Source organism: Rhinoraja longicauda, chromosome 3, assembly GCF_053455715.1.
Source record: "Rhinoraja longicauda isolate Sanriku21f chromosome 3, sRhiLon1.1, whole genome shotgun sequence".
Lineage (NCBI taxonomy): Eukaryota > Metazoa > Chordata > Chondrichthyes > Rajiformes > Arhynchobatidae > Rhinoraja > Rhinoraja longicauda.
Window position 1 is genome coordinate 73,398,666 of NC_135955.1, and position 13,000 is coordinate 73,411,665.

General features: G+C 39.6%; 1 protein-coding gene across 7 annotated transcripts in view; it reads right to left on the reverse strand.

Annotated features, from left to right (window-relative positions):
• The window catches only part of pam (peptidylglycine alpha-amidating monooxygenase), a 154,502-nt gene that overhangs the window by 43,960 nt on the left and 97,542 nt on the right, over positions 1-13,000 (reverse strand). For all 7 annotated transcript variants that reach the window (XM_078396428.1, XM_078396427.1, XM_078396422.1 and 4 more), the window contains exons 12-14: positions 12,166-12,269; positions 7,403-7,584; positions 5,978-6,049 (exon numbers count right to left, since the gene is read on the reverse strand). In XM_078396428.1, coding sequence (XP_078252554.1) covers positions 5,978-6,049; positions 7,403-7,584; positions 12,166-12,269 — 358 coding nt within the window. The remainder of the gene's footprint in view (positions 1-5,977; positions 6,050-7,402; positions 7,585-12,165; positions 12,270-13,000) is intronic.

The window sequence follows — 13,000 nt, forward strand, 5'->3', positions numbered from 1 at the left end:
ACAGTGGCATTACCTTTCTTACATGCCAGTTTTAACTCCTGCTGCATCTTACACCCTACATCCGGGCTACTATTTGGGGGTCTGTAGATAACACCAATTAGTGTCTTCTTGCCTTTACAATTCCTCAACTCAATCCACAGTAACTCTACCTTGTCAGTCCCTATATCTTCCCTCGCAAGGGACTGAATTTCATCCCTCACCAGCAGAGCTACCCCACCGCCTCTGCCCACCTGCCTGTCCTTTCTATAGGATGTATAACCCTGAATATTAAGTTCCCAGGCCCTATCCTCCTGCAGCCACGTCTCTGTAATCCCCACAATGTCATATCTACCAACCTCTAACTGAGCCTCAAGCTCATCTACTTTACTTCTTATACTTCGCCCATTCATATACAGTACTTTTAATTCCTTACTCATCTCACCCTTCACATCGATCCCTATTACACTTGGCCATACTCTCCTATCCCTTTGTGAGCTTTCTTTCCTGTTAATTCTGGGATCATTAACTATCCCTTTACTCTCTTTCCCTTTAACTCCATCCTTGACTATCCCATTTGACACAACTTATACTGATTGAACATTTGCACTAGAGATCCACTCTGTCTGTATCAGGCCAATTGATCATATTTAATGAACTGTTCTTTGCTTTCTCTGTTAATTTTAATTTCACCTCCACAAGTTGTATCTCTTTTGTTTTATTTTTAAAAGTCATGGAAGCAGAGATTAGGCATTTACAAACAATAGAACTCTACTGTATCCACAATATAATTGAAAAGACATTTAACTTTATGCTTAGAGCCAAGAAAATTTGAATTGGTGAATTGATTAGTTAAAAACCCTTGACAGCCACTAAAATGACCAATGCTGCCTGACATGGTACAGAAGCATGAATCCAATTCAAATGGAGTAAATCACCAGGTCAGGCAGCATCTCTGGAGAAAAAGGATGGGTGATGTTTCAGGTTGGGACCCTTCTTCAGACAAGGGGGGAAGGTGAAGAGCTGGTATAAATCAGGACCTGATCTTTTCATTGGTTAGCTGATATGCAAAACAGTGCAACCCTGTATATCTCGCACACAAAATGATGTAAATCTTATAGACAATAGGTGCAGGAGTAGGCCATTCGGCCCATTGAGCCTGCACCGCCATTCAATGTGATCATGGCTGATTATTCACAATCAGTACCCTGTTCCTGCCTTCTCCCCAGACCCCCTGACTCCGCTATCATTAAGAGCTCTATCTAGCTCTCTCTTGAAAGCATGATTTCCCCATCGTAAATCCATGCTGACTCAGAACGAACCTGTTACTGCTATCCAAATGTTCCACAATTTCTTCTTTTATAATTGACTCCAGCATCTTCCCCACCATTCATCTTACCATGAATGACAGAAATAAAAAGTGTTCCTGAACTACAGCCAAAACGGTACACGATAGCGTGACAATTTTAGGCCACTCTTACTCACCATCGTCCCTTTGGTGCTAATGGAAGAAGTTTCATTGAAATCGGTGTTATATTTTTTAAGTTATTCACATTTTAAAGTTTAAATTTATCTCCTACGGAGGGAGGGAGAGAGGGAGGATAAGGGGGGTTGAGGGTGATGGAGTGCGGGGGAGGGAAGGGGAGGGGGAGGGAGGAGGGAGGGAGGGGGGAAGGGGGGAGTGGGAGGGGAGGGGGAAGGGGAAGGAGGGAGGGAAGGGGGGGCAATGGGTCCACTTGGTCTAGTTCATGTCTAATGCTCGCACTTCTGTATCAGTGCAGGTATGTATGCATTACATTTTATTACACTAATATTGAATGAAAAGATCGAAAAAATATTTTGACATGTGTTCATAGTTATTTTATTCACAATATTAGGATTTCTGGAAATAACTTTGATGTCACTGATTGCGAATGTGTATGGGTAGGCCCTAATGAAATGTATGTGAGAGAACAGTGATCAGGATAGGGAGAACCATGTTGCTGAGAAGTGTGTGCATGACTGATAGACAGACCGACAGCTATAGATTGAAAGAAAAAGGTTGCTAAACAAATAATTAGAGGAAATCACGAGAGACTAGAGATGTATATGTGTGTGTGTGTGTGTATATATATATATATATATATATATATATACATATATAGCATACACATAAACCATAAAGGTCGAATTGCCTTTATGGTTTATGTACATCATATGAAAAATAAGGTGAAAAAAGTAATAGAGGGTTGCTTTAAATCAAAGTTGCTTCTGATCCATGAGAAGGAACTTTGAGATCTATTTATCTCCATCTTGCCTCTCACACAAAACAATCAATTATATATATATATATATATATATAAGTTACATTTGTGCACAGTGTGTGTTTGAGCAATACAAGGGAAACTGCACAAAAGAGGGAGCTGGGGAGGAAGGATGGGAGGGAAATGGGCAGAAACAGTAAGAATAAAATCAAAGAAATTAAGCAGGGGAAAACATTTTAAAAGAAAAATATCAAAAAAAATGTGGATTGATAGATGAGATATATTCTGCATCTTAATGGTATCATCACACATACTGTTCCCCCACAACACTGATTACATTGCGAGAGGCATAACGAACGGCGGGTTTTGCTTACTAAACGGTTCTGCCTGGTTGCGTACCACACTTCAGTACACGCGATTTCGACGGAGTGGTCCATCTTGCTCCGCTCCATTATCTTTGATGTATACTGTGCAGAGCACCATGGCCATCCATATGGCCCCCTTTCGCCTATACAACTTTTCTAGCGTTTGAGAGACTTTTACACAGGGCATAGCCCCCGATATATCTCATGGCAGAAGAACCCTGGACTCTAGTTCTTTCCCAGTGAGCATTTGGATTTGCTGCATAAAGCTTCCAGCACATCACTCAGCATCTATTCTTGCAGCCTGGAATATGCCAGTTGGCAGCATTCCCTTGTGAACACCTAATTGCTGTGGAAGACTAACAAAGTTTCAGGCAGACAAAAGTGTAAGTCCAAGCTCACCAAGTTGACGGTCTTCCAGCAACTCTAGATGCTTGTCTCAGTGTTCACCCCGATCAGAGCACGTAGCACAGAGATTCCAATGTTACGCAACTGGGGATGGAACTTGACACGGTACCTTGTATTCTTTTCCAGACCTTCTTTGCAAAGGCATAATTCAGAGAGAGGTGGACATTTGCTTAATTCCTCATTGCAAATGTCCTGAGGCACCATTCCTTGAATGTGAAACTCCAACCATGCAAGAAGGATCAAACCGTGAGGGCCCCTCTCAGGCAAGGTTTTGGTGCTTGTCGGTAGGTTCTGGCAATGAGGCATTCTACCAAATGTTTTTGTCAGTCTGCTCAGATAATCATCCCATAGGATCCATCCAGTCCATCCCCTGCAGTGCCCCGGTGGACCTTCGGATGTCAAAAGTGTTTTTCTGAAAAAGCCTTTCCACAAACGACAGATAGTGCAGCTATGTTGAACTGAATGGGATATTGCACAGCAACTGGGTCAGGCCTATTCTTCAATAGGTAGAAGCTCAGAATGTAGTGACATGGTGGCTGCATAATTTTACAAGTTTACACACAGCTTGGTGCAGCCAGACTTAATGGTGGCCATGAGGATGAGGATGGTATAGGTATGCTTTTCCCCTCCAGTCTGCAGAAATCAGCATCACAATCCATTGGGAAAGCCAAAGACAGCATAGCCTCTCACAACTTTCTAGCATCTATTACAGAAGTCTTAGACCAGAACAAGCAGGAGAGTCTGGACAGCCACTGACCCTGGAGAAGCTAACAGGCTCCACCCATGCTCTTGACCAGAATAAAACTCTTGGAAGTAACGGCTTACCGGCTTAATTGTATGTGACTCTGTGGCATTGGATGAGCCTAGACCTACAGGAATTGTATAACGCTATGCTTCTGGCAGGCAACATGTCAGAATCCATGGAGGAAAGGATATCATCATGCTCATCTTTGAGCAGAAGGGGGATAAGACAAACATCAGGAATTGGAGACCCATATCATTGTTGACAATGGATTATAAGATCCTGAACAGGGTCATTGCCAATCCACATCAAGTCTGTTCTTCCCAGACCGAATATATGTTGTACCTGGCAGGAAAATCTCTGATAGGGCCATGAGACTGCAGATGCTAAAATTTTGAGCAAAAAACTGGGGAGGAACTCAGCAAATCAGGTGTCATCTGTGGATGGAAATGGACAGATGAGTTTCAGGTATGGACCATTCTCTAAGACTGGCTTGCATTACTCAAAGAGAATATTGGCTTTGGAATATTGTAATATTGTAATATTGTAATAATGGCTTTATAATATTGAATATTGGCATGTAATTGCTTACATGCAGTTTGACACTTGCCTGGTCAACTTTGATCTGGAGACGGCCTTTGGCAAAATATCGCACATGTATATAATGGATGTGTTCTCCAAAATTAGCTTTGGGGAGGATATCAGAAATTTGCTTCAACTGCTCTTCTGCAATGTAGTATAATTCAATGGATGGGTAACAAATAGCTTCTCAATCGAGATTGGAATAACGCTGTCTACTCTCCCTTCGTGTTTGTGTGCTGCATAGAATCCTTTGTCGAAACCTTTGGTCATCTAAGCTATTTTCCAATTCATCTGGAGATTTAAGATGGAATGTGACTAATGGGTCATGATGAACAAGTATCGAGACAAAGAGGTGAAAAGTGTACCAAAAATCATCCAACCACCCTGCCTTTGCTACACTTCTCTCTGACAATAACATTTCACCGCGAGATCTCAGCAAAGGTAGACCACTTCCCATGCAGCAGCAGCCACCTTTCAGTGGCCAACATTGATGATGGTCTTCAACATGTCATCTTAGCCTTTGATTCAAATGGAATGAGTAGATCAATAACTCGGACAGCTCAAGACTTCGAATTTATCAGGGTGCAATGATCCCTGCCCCTCTTTATGCTTCTGGGACCTGGACTACCCACAGCAGGTAGCTCAACGGACTTGAAGAATACAATCAATGTTGCTTTTGCAAAATACTCCAAATTCACTGAAAGGATAAGCAAACAAGAACCAATGACCTTTCCAAAGCCAATATTCTCTGCATTAAGCTCCTTTTTACACTTATTTGGCTTTGTTCGGCAGGCACCCTTGTTCCATCCCTTATCCAGTTCCTTTCATGAGAAGAGATTGCTTGCTATCAGACAGAGAAAATTATGTACTCAAGACTCCTTTAAGAATTCACCGACTCAAGAGAACCCCGACCAATGATATGTTGAAGAAATAACATTTTAGGATGGTATTGAGAACCTTGAGTCCATGCTCATTACACGCAGAAGCTATAACATAAGTGGCAGGGTTGGGGTAGGGGGTATAGAAGGAATGCACCAACTCACAAATTACCCAAGTTAGCCATCTCCTGTTCCATATGTGGAAGAGTCTGTAGTTTCCACTATGGCCTCATTAGCCACCTCAGAACCACAAAATGAGAGTGGAAGAATGTCATCTTGGATTTTGAAGGCTGCCCAAGAAGAACTCTTGGACCATTATAAAAGAACCTTTGCATTAACATTTTCTTGTTTCTGATGTCTCTCCATTTGGCATTTTAACCACACTATTGAGCTTTCTGATAAATGTAAGATCCATTTAATTTCATTTAAGATCCAACTATTACTTCCTGATTGAGACATCAATAATTCTGTAATCTGATTAATGGACTACGCAGTAGCTCCATGCATGTAAATCTTGATGCTATTTAGAGGATTATATGATGTTTCAGGTGTGTTTGCAGTCACTCCAAATGCAAAATCCCCAAGAAAGCTTGTGTTGAGTGCAGGCATATAAACAGGTATTATTCACTCATCACTGATAGAAAAATCAAATGCAATAATTTTAAACATGCTATAAATTTCTATATCACATTATAAAATCATATATAAACAACGCTGCGATTGATCTGCTAACTTCTTTACCGACAGAAAAATACCTTTTAATGTTTATTATATGGCTGTACATACCCTGATCAAGAACCACTTCTTCCTCTCCTTTAGGTTGCTGGATTATTTCATTATCATTTAGCTGCTCTTCATCTAATGGTTGCAGTAATGAGAAACTCATTTCAAAATTATTGTAATTTGTTTTCATTTATGCTCAAATAAACAAACCAACCCCAAGCACCTCACAGATGTGCCTGTGTTGCTCGTATAAATATGCTTTACAAATATTTTGAAAGCATTTTAAAAAGCTAAAGTTAACAAAATAAAACAGAGTTGACTTAAAGCAATCTCAAGAATATCACATTTCAGCGCATTCAAATAAGCTATGGAAATGTTTCAAATAAATTAAAGGAAATTGTTAATTTCTGAATTGTTGTACTCCATTTTTGACATGTGGCTGGGGTGGGGCATGCAAGGAGGTATTTTAACTTTCTGGATCTGTTTCTATTAAACTTGACTAATCAAAAACTGTAAATTAAGTGTGGTGAAAGCTTTGGCTTCTTCATGAATAATGAAAATTTCAGCACAAAAATAAAACAAACCATATATTAGAAGCTATATTCATATAATTCTGGAGAAATACATCCATGTGTTATATAGGAGGGTCACGGTAACTATCAAGTTCAACCCACATATCATGAACTGGCAGCTAAGTATAAAGGGGTTTTCACTGAGCTCTGGTTCCAATGAAGGCAATAACAAGGACATATATAAAAGTTCAATAGGTAAATCTAAATGTTAAAGCCGTAAAATTTCTGAAATGGGATTGGAGAAAACATGAATTAATTAATTTTTCATGAAGAACTTTGATTTTAAAAATTGTAAATGTTCATTAGCATATTGATTGCTGCAAATATTACAATTCATTTGGCTGCACCTTCTGGTCTAGAATATGCAGGGAAAGCTATGTTACTACTCTGGATATTCCTTAAAATGGAAATTCTCCCACATATATTCAAATTGTCTAATTCATAAAACAATCCAAGATGCAGGGACAACTAAAGAGATGTCTTTTGGAGACATATTTTCTCTCTAATATTCTCACTGCAAACCAGCTTTGTCCCCAATAATTCAGTCCAGCAATGTACAACAGTAGCAACTGGCAAATATAAAGAACCAGAAAGAACCAGAGGACTGAAGCTTGTCTATAAATTTACAACAGTGGCAAGTTCAGTCACATTTTCAAAAAGCAATGAAATCAGAATATTTCAAGCTTGTCAGAAGCACTCTTGATTGTTTAAGGGACACAAAATTCATAAATCATTTATGCTAGAATCATTCATTCTTAAAATTGACCATTTCCGTGTGTAAATAATTCATTCTCCCTGATCTGCAAAATATTACCAGGGAATTGTTTATGAATACTGTGACTTATTCTTTATCATTAAATATCTGTGCCATGGATCAGATCTACACATGAGTAAATATATAATAAAATTCAATTACCTGCATGATGTCCATGCATAGCCATATTTGGGTTGTATGGAATTGGAATATTTGCTTCTGGAGGAATATGCTTAAACAATTCAGGATTTCCCTCTTGCATACAGTACATGTATGGCTTGGCATGTATAGCATCCATGTAATACATGATATATAAATTGCACATCTCATCTTTGGAAGTTCGTCTGTAAAAAAAAGCAAAATAATTGCATACACTCAAACAGGTTTCCCCAAACACAAGAGCATTTAAGAATAAAGTATCGTTCATCACGTGTTTTTATAATAATATAGTTGCTTTGATGTCCCAATGTGTTGTGCCAAGAAAAAGATTCAGCAAACCTTAATTCCTTATCTCATTCAAGCTTTCAAAAGGAGACAGAAATCAAAGGCTAGATAATATCAGAACTACTGGAAGAGAAGTCAGAAGAGTCACTGCTGGGTGCCATATCTAAGAGATTATTCAAAAACACACCGACTGTGTCTAATGGTATTCAGCTCCATAACACAGAGGGTCAGATGCACATTATTTGAAGTTTTTAATGTTTCTAAAGGTCAGAGGTATTCATAAACATTCACATTATTTGACTGAGCATGAGGCTGTGGCTTGGTCAGCTGTCAGAATATTTATATAGGTAGGGATGATTTAGGATGTGCCACCTGAAATAATTTCCCTTCCTAGTCTATTGTGGAAAACGCTGGACTGCAGGAACGAGTATACTTCCTTCCATTTGGTACCTTATAGAAGTGCAGTTACTTGCATTGACCTAAATTCAGATCCTAATATGATGATACTTTATTGTCACTAGTTAGGACATGGAGGGTGTTGAACAGCTCAGAAAATTAAGTGGATTCTGTTCAGCTGAGTTGTCTTACGTTTTCTCTTCTGGTTGCTCAAAGCGGGTAGCATGTCATCATTGTTGCCATGGTGAAGTGAATGCAGTAAGATGCCATAATGAGAGTCATCATTGACGTATTTTTCCACAAAATAAACAGTCCACCTCCGCAGATTTAGCCGGAACCTACAGTGTTGCCATTGTTAATTATTCTTGGCACACAACGAAGAGCCATAAATTAAATATCATTTGTTAAAGGTAGGAGCCCTTCAGTGAACAACAGTGCATGAATAATGTGAAAGAAAAAAATGTAGTGAGCCCATCTGTTAAATGATAAGTTACTGAACTCTTTGAATGCAAACAGTAATTAAATTGAATGTCAAGCTGATCTGCCACCAAGAACCCTGTTGTGACGTTCTATATTTTAACCATGTGTCAATCATCAGCTTCAGAATATTTTAATTACAAATATATTTTTTAATACATTTTAAAAGCCATCCATTTCCTTTGGTTTATGCTTGAAACAGAGATTGAAGTTTTCAAATAAAATGGGTAACAATTATTTCTTTAACAGGATTAAAATTGGAGGCATTTTATACGAACAATTATGAATCAGTATTTGTATATTTATAAGATGGAGTCGTTGACTAATTCCTGGCAGTTTCTGTGTTGGGGGCTTTTGCAGATGCCATATCCCCACAGTTGCCTGCAACGGACAAACTTCCTGACATTACAGTAACGAAGTACATGCAGTTTTAGAGTCACACATCTATATAGCCTGACAATAGAGCCTCCATCCAAATATAACATTCTCCAAATAGGGGCTACCTACTGCTCCTTCTTTACGGAGTAAGTGTCTGGGAACTGTGGCCGTCATTGATCTCGTCTTCTATGTATTGCCTCAGAGGGGCATATCCTTATGCCAGTCTAATTTCCATCCTTTTACGGGTGTTGATTAATACGGGTGTCAGGGGTTATGGGGGAGAAGGCAGGAAAATGGGGCTGAGAGGGAAAGATACAGTGCCCTCCATAATGTTTGGGACAAAGACCCATCATTTATTTATTTGTCTCTGTACTCCACAATTTGAGATTTGTAATAGAAAAAATCACATGTGGTTAAAGTGCACATTGTCAGATTTTATTAAAAGGTATTTTTATACATTTTGGTTTTACCAAGTAGAAATTACAGCTGTGTTTATACATAGCCCCCCCATTTCAGGGCACCATAATGTTTGGCACACATGGCTTCACAGGTGTTTGTAATGGCTCAGGTGTGTTTAATTGCCACCTTCATGCGGGTATAAGAGAGCTCTCAAAACCAAATCTTTCCTCCAGTCTTTCCATCACTTTTGGAAACTTTTATTGCTGTTATTCAACATGAAGACCAAAGTTGTGCCAACAAAAGTCAGATAAGCTATTATGAGACTGAGAAACAAGAATAAAACTGTTAGAGACATCAGCCAGACCTTAGTCTTACCAAAATCAACTGTTTAGAACATCATTAAGAAGAAAGAGAACACTGGTGAGCTTACTAATAGCAAAGGGACTGGCAGGCCAAGGAAGACCTCCACAGCTGATGACAGAATTCTCTCTATAATAAAGAAAAATCCCCAAACATCTGTCCGACAGATCAGAAACACTCTTCAGGAGTCAGGTGTGGATTTGTCAATGACCACTGTCCGCAGAAGACTTCATGAACAGAAATACAGAGGCTACGCTGCAAGATGCAAACCACTGGTTAGCCGCAAAATTAGGATGGCCAGGTTACAGTTTGCCAAGAAGTACTACAGTTTGCCAAGAAATAAATGATGGGTCCCAAACATTATGGAGGGCACTGTAGATCAGCCATGGTTGAATGGCGGAGCAGACTTGATGAGCCGAATGGCCGAATTCTGCTCCTCTCACTTATGAACTTAAATACAAATATCCAGTAATGAACCTTTCAAACATACTGCATGCAGCATGAAGACTTACTTGGTTACCTGTTTCTTTCAGGATGCAAACGATGCTTCATATTTACTCATGAAAGCTTAAGAACATTTGACCCATCAAAACTATGTTTATTCTCACAGTAATCTCATCCCTTCATCTTCTCAACGCAAACAATTCTTCATCAAGTGGCCATCAAATCGCTCTAATTCTCCTATCACCCACCTACTCTAGGCCTACTCTTTGCATTAGTCAATTAACCCATCAACCGGCACATCATTGGGATCAGCTAATGCACGCACAATGAGAGGTGTTTAGAAGCGTACAAGATCGTCAAGGGTCTACAGAGTGTATACAGAACTAGGAATTACTATTTTTTTTTAAATAGAGGTTTACCCATTTAAGAAAGAGATGGGGTGATTTTTTCCCCTGACAGACCCTTTGAAATTCACTGAAACTCTCTTTTTTAAAGGGTTGTGGAATCAATAATTGAATATTTTTATGGCTTTAGACATTTGACTTGAGAGATACAGTGTGCAAACTGGCCCTTCGGCCCACTGAGTCAGCACCAACCAGTGATTACCCCATAAATTGGTCCTACACAAAAGGGCCAATTTACAATTTTACCTAAACCAATTAACCTCCAAACCTGCACATCGGTGGAGTGTGGGAGGAAATCGGAGTACCTGGAGAAAACCCATGTGGTCACTGGGAGAAAGTACAAACTCTGTGCCAACAGCACCCGTAGTCAGAATCAAACCTGGGTCTCTGGTGCTGTAAGGCAGCAACTCTACCGCTGTGCCACTGTGCCCCAGCCTGATACAAATAAATTATTGATCAACAAAGAGTCATAGAGTCATAGAGATACAGTGTGGAAACAGGCCCTTTGGCCCAACTTGCCCACACCGGCCAACATGTCCCAGCCACACTAGTCCCGCCTGCTTTTTGTCCATATCCCTCCAAACTTGTCCTATCCATGTACCTGTCCAACTGTTTCTTAAACTTTGGGGTTGTCCAAGCCTCAACTACCTCCTCTGGTAGCTTGTTCCATACACCCACCACCCTTTGTGTGAAAAAAGGAATTAAAATGTTACCATGGGAAAGAAAAGGTATTACAAAATGCTGGAGTAACTCAGCGGGTCAGGCAGCATCTCAGGAGAGAAGGAATGGGCGATGTTTCGTGTCGAGACCCTTCTTCAGACTGATGTCAGGGGAGGGGGGCGGGACAAAGAAAGGATGTAGTTGGAGACAGGAAGACAGTGGGAGAACTGGGAAGAGGGAGGGGAAAGAGAGGGACAAAGGAGCTATCTAAAGTTAGAGAAATCAATGTTCATACCACTGGGGAAGAAAACATTACAATAGGATCAGCCACGATTGTGTTAAGAGGCAGTACTCCTAATTCATATGTACGGTTCGAGCAGTGAGTAAAAGGTGTTACTCTGTGTAACTTCTACCTCCCACCATGTAACACAGAAGTGCATGTGAAGCTCTAGTTTTGTGAGGAGGAGGTATGCAATTAGAGTAGCACACTGAGTAGCACTAATTAGAAACCGACATGGGTGCCATCAGTGCAAAGATGCTGAAAATGCTGTTGGTATTTCTTGATTAAAACACAATGTGCTGGAGTAACTCAACAGGTCAGGCAGCATCTCTGGAGGACATGGAAAGGTGATGTTTTGAATTGGGGTCTGAAATGTCCTCTTTCTTCAGTAAACGTGGTTTCCCCCTACAGTTGTCAGTGGTTCTCCTCCCTGTGTCATTGGATCTCTGGATTTCCTGATGTTCAGCTGAGAGTACTTCAGTCAGGATGCATCTGGTGGTAAATCTATCCGCATGGTTCAACATCCATAAATAAATCTTTTTGCTTTCATTTAATCATCCATGTCCTTGTAACCTTCTTTGCTTTCTCCACCCTCTTCCTCTTCCTTCCCAAAGAAAAACAGGTTCTCTACTGGCTTTTAAAAATCTTAATCTCCCTATTAACTGATTCAATCTAAGACTTACCCTATATGTGTAACTGTTGTCCTTCCTTTGCCTGTGAAAACACATCTGGCTGCAATGGTGTCACCGTATTCAATATCCATTGGGTTCTCCACATGATAAAAAGCCTGTGAAGTACACAAACATGAAATTTTAACAAGAAAGTTTTAATAGCCATGTTTTTAAAGGACGACAAAGGACATGTTAATCAGCACCATTACTAATATGAATTTAAGAGTTTCATAAATCCATTAAATTGGTGCAGAAAATTACCAATTAAATTGTTGCAAAAAATAGAACAGGTAGTTCAGAGCAGAAGCAAATTTCTGACGACTTATGTTTTAGAACAGCAATCAAGCTCCCTAGACTGGAAGGTGACATTACAGTTGTAGGGTACTATTCCTTTTGATTGAAAATTGTTAGGGATGTTTAAAATATAAACTCTTTATATTTTATCCTTTATTTTCTTTTCTCATTTTCTTTCTGAATCCTGTATATTGTTCCCTCAGTATATAATATGAATTTAATTCATCACCATTCGGTTGGTCCACTCCTCTCTCAATCCTTAATACTCTTCAATTAAAAAGAAAGTAAACTTGTTTTTGTGTTCAGTCCCAGATGCTCAGTTGGTGTCTTTATCAAATCGTATTTTCAGCCATTATAAGATTACACAAAAATTGAAGTTAAAAATGAAGGAAACAGCCTACCTAATGGGGCATATCGCAAGAGGTTTCACTCAACCAAGATATGAGCCATTATTCACAGATTGTATGAATATAAATAGCAGTGGGTCATTCAGTCCCTCATGCTTGGTCTGTAATTTACCAAGATCATGGGAACTGTTTTAGTTCATGTCACT